General features: G+C 45.5%; 1 protein-coding gene across 1 annotated transcript; it reads left to right on the top strand.

The window, feature by feature from the left end:
• Positions 1 to 699: 699 nt before the first annotated feature.
• Positions 700 to 10926, top strand: TSEN15 (TSEN15 tRNA splicing endonuclease subunit). Its single transcript, XM_010132714.1, has 3 exons — positions 700 to 775; positions 1971 to 2106; positions 10722 to 10926. The coding sequence occupies exons 1-3, from the start codon at positions 703 to 705 to the stop codon at positions 10924 to 10926; spliced, it is 414 nt and encodes a 137-aa protein (XP_010131016.1). The 5' UTR covers positions 700 to 702.
• The last annotated feature ends 1289 nt before the right edge of the window (positions 10927 to 12215 follow it).

Genomic DNA, 12215 nt, shown 5'->3' on the forward strand with positions numbered 1-12215 from the left:
GTCACTCAGAGTGGGGGGGTCCCGCTCGTTGACAGTGCCTGTGCCCTGGCCCCTCATAGATTTTCCTTCCATCATGGCTCTGAGTTGCATCTCGGGGCGATCACGGGCACCCTGAGGCCGAAGCAGCGGGTCCGTCGCCGGTGTCCCCCCCGCCCCGCCCTAGGTGCTGGAGTTGAGATTTCAGTACAGCGTGTTTGGTCCTACTGGGGCTGTGGAGGGGTCCTGTGTGCCAGCCCCCTCAGAGAGCCGGTGGGGTTGTGGGGAGTGCTGGCAGTTGGGGGGGGACGAGATTGTAGATCACAGAATCGTTTCGGTTGGAAAAGACCTGAAAGATCATCGAGCCCAACCGTTACTGCTGAAATCACACAAGTGTTTTAAACTTTGAATCCATCTGCATTTTTACTGAACTGACAACGTGGAGGTATTTAATTTGGCTGTCATCTTATGTTGATGTACTGCAGCAGAAATGCTTGACATTCATAGCCTTTCGCCACAAAGCCAGATCTGTTCCAGAAATAGCTGCAATTCCTTGTTTATTTGGCTTGTAGAAAATAACTCCTGCTTTTTAATTGCCTGCTGGTCCTTAAAACTGGTTTCAGACTTCAGTGGCTTTAGCTAGCCATGCAGATTTGGAGTTTGGTCTGTTCCTATGACTTCTGCTTTCCTTCACCGACATTACTTTTTGGGTTTCAGTTCACAGAAATGATGTCTCTCGATATATCTGACAGTGCTCAAATCTACGCTGCGTTTGTAGTGTACCTGGACCTCTTGGAAGGTAATTCAGGGAAGTGACTACGCTCGACATCCCAACAAATGCATTTGCCTGTAGGTGCTATTGAAGGTGGTGCACTGGTAGGACCTTTCTCACCAAAGTCCCTGAGTCTTTTGACACTTAAAGCAGTGATAGTTCCTAAGAAACAATAAGTGGTATTTTGGCACTGAATGTTCTGCCCTGTGCCTAACTGGAGCTTTTACATGTATGAGGGCCCATTTTGTCCAGTTATTACGGGTGTAGGGGTTCCAGGCGTCCACTGGACACGGCAAAAAAGCAGAAGAGGAGTAGGGGAAGGAAAAGGGACATAGGAAGGTGAGGCTACAAGTTCAGTGGTTGTGTTGGTAATAGAGTCTTCACACCATTTAGCAACTGGCTGGTATGTGCCGGCCTGATTAGGGTGGTGTTTTCTGGAACAGGCAAGTATTCCTGTAGGAAAGGAGATCATTTAGAAATCTGTTGGCAGTAATTATGACAAATGCAGTGTATTCTTCCGGTGTCTAATAAGAGTGGAGCAAAGTGATGTATAAACTTCTGCCTGCGATTCTTCCATGCTGGCATTATTTGAAGAGGGTCTGTGTGTAGGCAGGCAGCCAGCTGAATAAAAATGCTTCAGTTTCTCTTGGAGGCTGGTGTTGATCGGGGTCAGGGAGGGCCAGAAAAGGCTGTGCCTGTTACTGTTACACCTCTGAAGAAAAAGCCTCAGTAGGCTTTAGGAGAAGGCTCCTGTCATTATGCAACAAAAGCTTTTAGGCTTATCCCTTCAAGCACAAGGGCAGGACTGTGTATCATCAATTGTGCTTTTAGCACCTTCACTGTTCAGGGTACTGAGAAGGTGCAAATTTGGATTACAGGTTTATGCTGCAGACGGCAGAGATAGTTTTTGTCTTCTTTTTGCTGTTTAGAAACAAAGATTTGTCAGCCAGCTCCCTATTCACCATCCATTGGTGTAGCTCTGGAGTCAACAGAGCTGCTCCTGTGGGGTTTAACAGGCTTGTTTCCTAGAAGAGAAGCTTGATGGTTTTCTCAGAAGACAGCTGAAAGGGGTAGTGGTCTCTCATGGGAAATGTCCTCTGAAGAGAGGGAGGGAGGGAAAACAGAACCTGCAACATTAACTGAAATACCAGCTTTGATATTCGAATGTTTAAAACTTGTGGTTTGTGTTCTGTTTCTTCTCATGGCTGATGAACCTTTCTAGGGAGGAACTGGCATGAAGTAAAGCACGTCGGAGTAGCAGAACTGCAACTCGTATGTTTACATGCCCGTGAAAGAGAACAGGACAGTCTCCAAGTGATGGTGCCGGTGCCTGTGCACATCTCGTTAAGCCATGAGAGGTGAGGATGCTGTCAGCGACTGCTTTGCGTTATTAATAAAATAAAATGAAGGACAGATGTGTTTAACAGGTGGCTGACTCGGGCAGGAAAGGGAGGAACCAAAGGGCTGTCAGAGGAAAGCAGCATCTCGGCCTGTGAGCAGAGTTATTTTGGGTGCTGCAAACACACACACAAAGTTGAGATTTCTTTGATTTTTTTAAGCTGCAGCAGTTCCTGTGTCTCCTTCTGGAAAGCTTCCCACAGCAGCTGACTCCTGCTGCTGATAAACACTGGGTAGCGTTTAGATGTTGCATGTGCTCTAGGAGATAACGGCGGATATCAGAGGATGTGATGGAGAGGCAAGGTTGGAATACAAGGCCTTCACAGCTTATGTTTTGAACATTCTTGTGCTGCTTTTTTGTAGTCTGGGATATCTAGCAATACTTTTTGTATCACTGTGCTTTAAAAGGACCAAAGAGGAAAGAAATCCTCTTGGACCTGTCTAAGAATAAACTTTTTTTTTTTTTTTATTGTTGAATCTACGGATAAGCCTGAGGTGTTTGATTTGGTTTGGCTTTTTGTTTTGAAAGTGTAATTTGGCCACGTCCAACCAGAAATTCCTCTTACCCAGAGTAACGTGTTACTGTCCTTTGAGCTACGCTTTTGACTTACTTTTCTTACGTGTGCAAGACTAAGTAATGCTCAAGCAGAGGACAACACAGCTGTGGCTTTGTGATGTTACAGGTATTTGCAGCCTAGAGAAATTCCACTGCAGTGATTTTACAGTCTGTTTTAGCTGGCCCTTAGAGCAGCCTCACACACACAGTCTGATTTACCCTCCGATGACGGCTGCCTTCTCTCGCTGCTGTCTGCCAACCTCTCTGGTGATGTCTCTGAAGCCCTAAACTATTTCAGCTCATCGGACACCAGTACGTTTTTCAATTTCTTCTGCTCTTGCTCTTCTCAGAGTGCGTGCTGAGGGCTGGCTTTACATATCTCACTCACGTTTGCTGTTTTCTCTCGATCCATGGGCAGCAGCTTGGCACACAGTAGTGGGGAGCTAATGAATGGCACGTCGCAGACGTGTGTTTGTGCATGCTCTAGGAATGATGTTTTAGATGTGCTGTGGGTTTTGCTGGGTTTTTTTTTTAGGTTTTAGAAGTGACATATTGGTCTCTTGCAAACAGACTTTCAGCTTAATTCTGCTGCGTGTTTTGCTGAGAGCATATTTGTGAGGGGGGAGAAAAAATTACTAGCTAGTGATGGATTGGCTAGCTATGGACATGCTGAAAAACCTGCTGTGTGCAGATACTGGTCAATCACTCTTGTGGGCTTGGTCTTCTAGAGAAATATGGTGTGACATCCACAACAAGAAAGATGCTGAGAGGTCTTGCAGGGTGAAAGGCTGAGTGTCCTTCATCCTCTTTGCAAAGAAGCACTGTGGGTGTGCAAGATCACTGTGAGTGTGAAAGGGACACGCTGCTATTCAAGGTTCAAACTGGATTTTAGGTGGGAAGGCAAGGCAGCAGATGAGGCGTCTGAGACATGACGCCTACGTGCCCCGTTGTGCTTGGTTAATGTAGTAGGTTTCCACCCTGGCTGGCAACTTTGATTCCTGGCATTGGATCAATGCCAGCAAGTGTGTTCTGATTGGCTTTTAATGACGGCGCATGTATGTCCTATCTTTTACTGTTTCATTGGAGCTTTTCATTTGGAGCTCCTGAACTTGTTTGTACTGTGGTGATGCTGTTTGCTCTGCTTCTGGCACCAGTGCGGATGGAATCCATTACTGGAAGGATGTGTGTCAGTGAAGCAAAGAGTGAATGCATCACATTGATTAAAAATACAGTTTGTGACTTGGTTTTGCTACAGAGCAACTACACAGAGTGTATTGACACTAAAATGAGCTGAATACCAGGCTGTAATGCTGGGTGGGTCCATGAAAGCCTGAATGTGCTCGACACCCATGGATGTTGTCAGGCAGGAAGATTGTATATGTGTTAGTGAACGTGTGTGTGCATATGCACGCTTGGCTTCTCATTAGCAGGTCACCGCTGCTCAGAGGGACCTGGCTGGTATTCACAGAGCAAGGACAGCATCAACACTTTGGCTTCTTTGCTGGAACAGTAAAAACCAGGGCGTATAGAGAGGAACAGTAGCTCGAGGTTATGTAATGCAAAGGGAGGCCATGGAAAAGGCATCCTACAGACGGAGCTGGGAGCAGGATCACAATGCCTCTGCCTCTTTGTTCTGGAAGTGATGAATATTTTGTCATTGTGATTGTTGATAGCAGCAGGCTTGTTAGGTACCTGATGTCTTAATTGGTACTTTCTCATTTGAATTCCAAGCTGTAGGGAGACAGGACAGCTGTTGTACTTGGCTGCATTGCCATTTTGTTCAAAGTGATGCTTTGGGTTTTTGTGTTACCTGCTAGAGGAAGAGGTGCGAGTACAAGTGAATGCAGCTTACTTAATGTTGAAACTAAAGTCTTAGTAAAGTTATTGTGGAAATTACCAGCAAGACACAAATAGTCAGATATAAGCAAATAATAAACGAGCCCTACATAAAAAATTACCTGCTTGATGTTTTTAGCCTGTTACAGGCTTTCATCATGTCCGATTCACGCATGGCAGTTAGCTGCTTAAGGCAAAAGCCGTTCTGCTTACTAAGCTCACTGTTCACTTCTACAAACAGCTTGGTGGAAGCTGCTCATCCTGCCCTGCCAGTGTAAGGCTGTATGGGAACTCCGTGAGCCACAGAATTGTGGGGTCTGGGACCAATTTGACCACCAGTGCAAAGAGTAGTCTTCCCCAATCTGAGGAGCAGCGTTGTGCTCTTAAAATGAATATTGCTGAATCTTCTGTGAGCAAAATTCTGGAGAATAAGATGTAACTTCTATCTGTCTTGGACTGCTCTCTCATCCATACGCAGCTGGCTGAGGTCTGGAGAGCCTCGTGTGTGTACCCTTTGAATTTAGCAGCGATTCGTCCTTGCAGGAGGAATTTGTGGACCTGTGGACTGGGATGCATTTGTTGCTCACTACTGCAGACAACACTTTGGTGCACCCCAGGTACCGAGATTTTCAGCACATCCCAGAACTGTGGCTCCCCAGAGGGGATGAAGCAGTTAAACACAGGTAGTCTTGCTCCAGAGCTGGCATAAACCAAGCTCATGGTGTTGACATGGTGTAGCTGGATTTTCTAGATAGTGCTGAAAACCTTGATCCTTCCAGGGACCAGAGGGTTAGACACTGGAATGGAATTACGCCCTGTCTGTCCTAGACAAATCACATTGTCATATTGGTTAAATGATCCGTCACTGCCCTGTTTGTTTTTTGTGTGCAAGTGTTGGCGATGAAGAAGGAAATCAGTTGCATGAGGTTATGGAGTTTGGTTTAGGCTAAGAGCGAAAGGGTTATTTTGTTGAAGTGGTAGCTTCAAGAATACATAAACATTTCATTTTAAAGCTGATAAGCATCCTTAGAAGGAAATTTGACTGGAAGCGATTTATCCTCTTCTAAATCTGTAGTATATGAAAGATCTTCCTCTAAGCTGAAGTGGTTTTGCTTGTAAGAAGCAAAATGTTATTTCAAAAAATGTTATTTTTATTAAACTGTTGTTTTAAATGAACTGCAAGTGTGACTTGCTGCTTATCGTGCATCCTCTTCACAGCTTTGTCAGTAGCTCTTCCACTGGAAGCGTTATTTGAGTTGGCTCATACGGTAAATCACACATCGAAAATGTAATTCATGGCTCCTAAGTTCAAACTTTTTACGAACAGTTTGGAAGAGATCAATGTGGCTTGTACAGCTGAGCTGGTTACTCAGTGCTGTGACTGAATGGTGGTTGATGTATCTTGTAGAACTTCACTGAATTCTGATTCGTCCCTTTTGCGTGATTTGTCTTGTTTTCTTCTTCAACTTCCGCAAAAAAAAGGACTTCCTGTTCCTTGGGGTTTCTGTTCTCTTTCCTGACCAGTGAGCCTTGTGGAGTTTTCTTTGGTTTTATTTTTTTTTCCCATTAGTTTCTTCCAGCATCCCATGTTCCTGTAGTTAGGAAACAAATCCCAAGAAACGGCAGTGTCCGTTTATGCTTCTCCCACCACCACCATGTGCTTCTTCCCATGTATTTGGAGGCACTGCATTTATCTAGCTGCAGGATGGGCCACGGTGCCTGGAGCAGCCTTCCTGATGGTGAGCCATGCCACCCTGTGTCTGTAACGCTGACTAAACTCGGGGAATTGTGGGTCGCAGGAGGTTTCCTCTGCCTTGGTTGTCTTGTCAGGGGGCCGATCTGAACAGGCCCGGAACAATGGTGCGCTCCGATGCACAGGGTAATGATCTCCAGAGTGGCACAGAGACCAGCCTGTGCTGACTGTCAAGCCCTGCCTTGCATGGAGAGGAGGGAGCAGTTCGGGCTGGCCAAGCCTGCCATGAATTATTCATCTAAGTATAAAGGACAGATTGAAAGCCTTCGGCTTTTATGGTAGGGAAGGCAGGAGTTCTACTTCAGCTCAATGGAGCTCTCTGCGACCTCCACAAAACCACTCTGAGCTTTCACTGTTTCTGCTGCTTCTCGGAGCTACTTGCATGGGATATATCTCTGAAATACTCTTGTTCAGCACAAAACTGTCTGCCTTTGTTATCTTTTCTTTATTATTCCATTCTCTTAGTTTTTCGACAGTCAGGTAAAACCTCAAGCTACAGTTGCCTGAAGTTCATCAGTCATATGTCTATTTCTTTCTCTGGAGCAAAAAAGACCATGTTATTTTAGGTCATTAGGAAGGACAGCACAGATTCCTGATGTGTGATGAAGGCCTTACTTAGCACCCAAGGCTTTTGGTAATAAACAAACAAGATGGACAATTTCCCTCTTTTATTCTGTATGGATTGTTTTGTTTTCAAGCTGTTATTGGCACCAGCCATAGAAGTTCACTGTCGCTGTTTAGCTTGAATGCAGCGGTAAAGGCAGATGCAGGGTGCGGTTACCTTAGCCACAGTGGACCTTGCATTGTGTTAAGTAAGTTAAACTTGCTCTTACAACTAATTCTTTGATAGAAAAAAGCAATCCCTGTGACTGTAGTTTGTAGGTATCTAGAAAGCCTTTTCTAAAGACCTTTTTCTGACTCAAAGGGCTTTAGAAATGCTGGCTCTTTACTTTGGAGAATGCTAACTGGAAAAAAAATATTTAGTCTTACTCTATTTATGGGACTTCAATAAAACTTCCCAGAGTTTTTTGTGCTGTCCGTATTCCCCTGGCTTCTGAGTGTTATTTTCCTTTCATGGTGCCTTTGTTCAAGATGTGCCTTTTTGTGTAGGAAAACTAAAGCTTCAGTGATGCCTATTTTAACCTGCAATGGCTTTTCTTCCTGGGGAGGGGGCAAGAAGGGAAAGGAGTGGTTGCAGGATACTTGAACTCGCTGTCTTGCCACTGTGCACGCAGCAGCACGCATGCCTGATGGCTCTGTGAGCTCTCTTGGGGCTCTGGATGCCTTTTATGTTTTGGGAGGTCGGTTATCAGAACTGCTGGTGGAATATGCCTAAGTACCAGGTGTATTGAATTCCCTTGTTCCAGAGGCTTCTAACAATTGATACTTTCAGAAACATTAAATCCATTTTTACTTACGCAAAAGCCATCTTTAAATAACTGACATCACTTGCATGGTGTAGAACAGGTACTGGTCATTAAGAAGCTTATCTGTAACCATTAACTCAGTGAATGAAGTCAGCTCCTCTGTAGAGGGGAGGTGTTAACCTGTGGGCTTTGTGGTTAGGACTTAAGTGTTGAACTTCAGTTCAACATTCCTGAGTTTAGCTCAGGATTGTTGTGTGGGATGGGCAGCCCAGAGGGCTGTATCTCTCAAAATAAAGGTTTCTGGCCTTGGTTGGGAGGTCAAACCTGCATGCCCTTGAATTTCAGAAGGCCAAGAACACTTCTTGCTTGGTTTTTTTGTTCATAGACATTGTGAGATACATCAAAAGGATTAAAAAACTATTAATTCCCTGCAATGTTTCATCTTTCTGTTCGTGCCAGATAGCAAGCACAGTGAAATCAGTCCAAACCCAGATGTCCTCTGACAGCCCCTTTGAAATATCCGCTGCCGCAGAGAAACTTTGTGAACAGTGATGCCTTCAGGGGAGGAGAGGAAATGCAGGCAGTCCATACAGACTTCCTGAATTCCGGAGCTTATTCTTTTAAAATATACTCTTTTCCCAAATCTGCAGATGTGCTTCATTGCACTGTGGCTAGTTGTGGTATGCACAAACAAGAGCACTGCTTTTGGGGCTGCCTGGTTTGAGAGAAGGGAGAAGAGGAGGAGAATCTTGTGTTTGCAGTTGTAATTCGAATTCCCCATGTGCAGTGGAGAGCACTGGGCTCTGTGGATGGTGGTGTTAGCAAGACATCCTGAGGCGGTGGCACGTCTTTGTGCTCTTTACAGAAAGCCTGAAGCTCAGGCTCCTGAAAAGTAAGTCAGGAATGTGAAGAAACATCATTACTTTCTTGTCAGGACCTGGACGCTTCTGGGATCTGAGTGCATCTTCTAAGTGCTAAATGGGGAGAATAGAGGTTCAGATGTCTGTGCTTGACAGTATAAGAAGAAATTGAGTAATGGGACATGTAGATCTAAGGCCTCACTGTTACATCCATCCCAGTAAGAGGCTAGAAGGACAGACAGTTGCTAAAGAAAATAGGAAGGAGCTTCTGCCCTGACCAATGGATGATGAGTCTCCCAGACAGGGGGCTGTCCACACTCAACACAGGTTTGCTGTCTCTGGGTCCCGAAGTATCTCTCGTGGGTAGCTGTGCTCTTTTATTTGGGTTTTTATTGTAATTTCTGTTTCATGTTCTCAGGAGAGAGATTAATATCCACTGCTTCATAAAAGCCACGGATAGTTCTTTCCTCACTGGGTCTCTGCCAGTAGCTTGGCCTCCCCACTGATAACATAGTTAGAGCTTCCTCCAGACATGAGTTTCCAAGGTGTGACAAGTGGATCCTTGCTCTGCAGCATGACTGGAATCCTTTCCCAGGCTGTCATTACCTGCCAGAGCTATGGCAAGACATTGTGGTGCTGGAGGCACCCCTGAAGAGGGGCTGGAAGTCAGAAGAGCAGAGGGTTCCAGCATCAGGACAGAGGTACAGCACTTCACTGCTGCGCCTTAGGCAGTCAGTTCGTTTGTGCTGGTGCCTGCCTGTATGACTGCGATTCGTTTGGTACTTACTGGTGCAGCCCCAGCAGGTCTCTCCCTGCACAGTGCTTTCACTGGAAGGCCTTGCTGGTTTGGAGGCATAGCTCATAGCGGGAGGTGTTCCTTTCTTGCTGCCAAGCACCCCCATCCATGAGCTGCCTACAGCTCTGGAAGGCTGGTTTATGCTCTGCTGAGTGCCTACGGGGGTTAGTGTTCCCGCAGCACGGCCCTGAGGCACCTGCAGCCGGAGCAGTGCCAGGCTGGCGGGGAGCAGAGAAGAGAATGCTGTGAAATGTGCTGACACACAGAATATGGCTTTTTGCAGCCTTAGTATCTCTGTTGCGTGACACGACTAACTTAACTGTAATTTACTGCCTCGCCTTGCGTTACATATGGGGCAGGGGTGAAAGCAAAAGAAAAGGCACTGCTGAATTTAGCCAGGTTGAATTATGAACGGTCCAGAACACAGATGGACACTTAAGAGGGTCACAGGCCTTACAGTGTGGGCTTTCCAGGCTGCTGCTCATTCTCTGCCGCTTCCCATTTGGCTTTTATTAATGGATCAAAGAGGTTTGAAGGGAGATGATGATTAACATTTGAAAGCTGAGGCATTAGAAGGAGCCTTATTTTCAGCTACAGTGCCCAGCTTCAGAAATGTTTTTGACGAATGAGATCTCAGGGGCACATGAAGCAGGGGGTGATTTATCCCACCCCCCAGGGCGTAACCTGTCCTAGCCATCTCAGATGAGCCCTGTGGCACCCACACTTTAGGTGAAGGAATTGGTGTTGTCCTCAGCACTGAACTGGAAAGCAACTGGCATGTTACTCTTCAAATAAGCTGAACAGGAAAAATTGCATAACTTTGTCTTGAATTTTTAAGGAAGATGTTATTTACGCTGACTGTCTTGAAGAAGAACGTTAGTCTTGTGGCTTCTAGTCTAGACAGGGAGGTAGAGAAACCTGGCTACGGTTCCTGGGTCTTGCACAGTCTGGCAGAGGACTGAAGCGCAGAGCCTGGAGACTTGTCTCCACAAATGGAACAAATCTGAATTATTTTGTTCTCTAATTGAACACCATGTGGTATTCAGTTAGATTTTGTTTTTTTAATCTGATGAAAACAAGGCCATTAGAGATTGCCACACCACGATTGTGGTAATTGAAGGATGGTCAAGGCCTGTGCATGGTAGTACACCTAAGCGAAGCTTAGAAGCACACGTTGAATCACTTTCAGCACAGATGTATGTACCCGAGTAAATTTTTATAATATCCTTTGTTGATACTGTTGCTTGATTATACAACTTTGGATTTTTGCTAGAACAATTATTGTACTTTCTTTAGCGAAGACAAATGTGCAGAATAAAACCAGGCTGAATAAAACCAGCAGTGGTGCACCTCTGCCTCTGTTAGGTGGTTGTGGACTCCTTTCTAACTGGTTGTTTCCTCTTCTAGGATGAGAGAAATCATGAAGAAAGCGGCTCTCCCACCAGACGATCCCAACACCCCGCTGTCCGTTACTTTGGCCATAGTTGAGTCAGACTCCACAGTAGTCTACTATAAAATGACAGATGGCTTTGTAATACCAGATCCTCCTGATGATACTGAAGAGGTGGAAAATAAACAGTGGAGAAAGAAAAGAAAGAAGCTTTTCAAGTGATTAAGACAAACAGACTTTTCTTGAACTCCTGTCCGCAAACCTAAATAAACCCAGGAAATCATGTACGTAGATCAGTAGTGTGCTAAAATCCACCCTCTGCACTGAGGGCATTGAGACAGATGCTCCTGACTAATAAATGTATGTGTGAGCTGCTTTCAGAGCTTGTCTCTCCTTTATACCCGTGCAGGTACACAACACAATGAGCGCATCCTTCCCCATACCGTAAATACCGGTAAAGGTAAATCTTGAAGGTTTTTGGCAGGAGCACTGATACGAAGTTAAGGGCTTTGTAGTTTATAGAGTGCCTTAAGGCTGCTGGAGGCACTCATGCCACCTCCCAGGTGACGTTTCTGAGTGCTTCCTTTCTGCCCTCTGGTTTTGAAGAAACGGCTTTTCCACAGAAATACCTTGTTTTAAATTTTTCTCTGCAGAGAGAGACAGAGTTTTCCCTCTGCAGAGGGAAAACTGACTGTAGCAATATCAGAAGCACAAAGCATAGACTAGTAAAGGGAACTCTCTGGATGTGCCTGAAGAACAAATGAGCAGAGGCCAGCCCTTCACGTGGAAGTAGGTTATGACTGGATCCACCACGGCTGACAGTGTTGACATAGGGCAGCATTACCCACATAGCCGGACGCACACCATGCTAAGGGTCACCATCCAGGAGACCCCCCAGGCACTCGTTCCACATACAGTGTTGGACGACTGTCTAAGATCTGAAGGTGCCTTGTGTTCACATCCCAGTGTGATGGAGTTGTCTGAGCGGTGAGCTGCCCTCTCCCTGGGCTTCCTGTCTGAAACAGCTTCAGTGCCCTTTTAGACCTTTGCGGGGCTGTCGGTGCTCCTCTGAGGAGGAGCATGGCAACAGGGCCTGTTTCCGTCTGTCACCGAGGTATGTCCCCTCCTATATTGTTACCTGGTTCATGCAGCAAGCATTTATCTAATCCCATTGTAATTTCCAGGATTTCTTTTTTATTTTGGCCGTAGCTTTGGCTTGTGGTGTTCACCAAGAGGTGCTTCAGCGAGGAGTAAATTAAGAGGAAAAAACCTGGGTTTCAGTTTCTTCTGTGGGAATTTTCCATGTCTTTCACATAGAAATCTTCCTCAGGTTAAACTTTTAGACATTCTTGGTAATCCGATAGCACCTCAGAAGCAGCTGCCTAAGTACAAAAATGTCTGATGACATTTGTGCAGCCAAGGACCACCCATTGAAAATGTGAAGCACAAAAGCTCTTTTTCGTGCATGGGTACAAGAATGGGAAAGAAGCCAAAAAACCAAGCTGGAAATG

The sequence above is a fragment of the Buceros rhinoceros genome, unplaced genomic scaffold (assembly GCF_000710305.1).
Source record: "Buceros rhinoceros silvestris isolate BGI_N320 unplaced genomic scaffold, ASM71030v1 scaffold47953, whole genome shotgun sequence".
NCBI lineage: Eukaryota > Metazoa > Chordata > Aves > Bucerotiformes > Bucerotidae > Buceros > Buceros rhinoceros.

What these genes read in the sequence shown, in the direction of transcription:
- TSEN15 (XM_010132714.1), top strand. Translation starts at nt 703, where the DNA reads ATGATGTCTCTCGATATATCTGACAGTGCTCAAATCTACGCTGCGTTT. An exon ending in GTACCTGGACCTCTTGGAAG is followed by an intron (nt 776 to 1,970) that starts GTAATTCAGGGA and finishes GAACCTTTCTAG; the next exon opens with GGAGGAACTGGCATGAAGTA. An exon ending in ATCTCGTTAAGCCATGAGAG is followed by an intron (nt 2,107 to 10,721) that starts GTGAGGATGCTG and finishes TTCCTCTTCTAG; the next exon opens with GATGAGAGAAATCATGAAGA.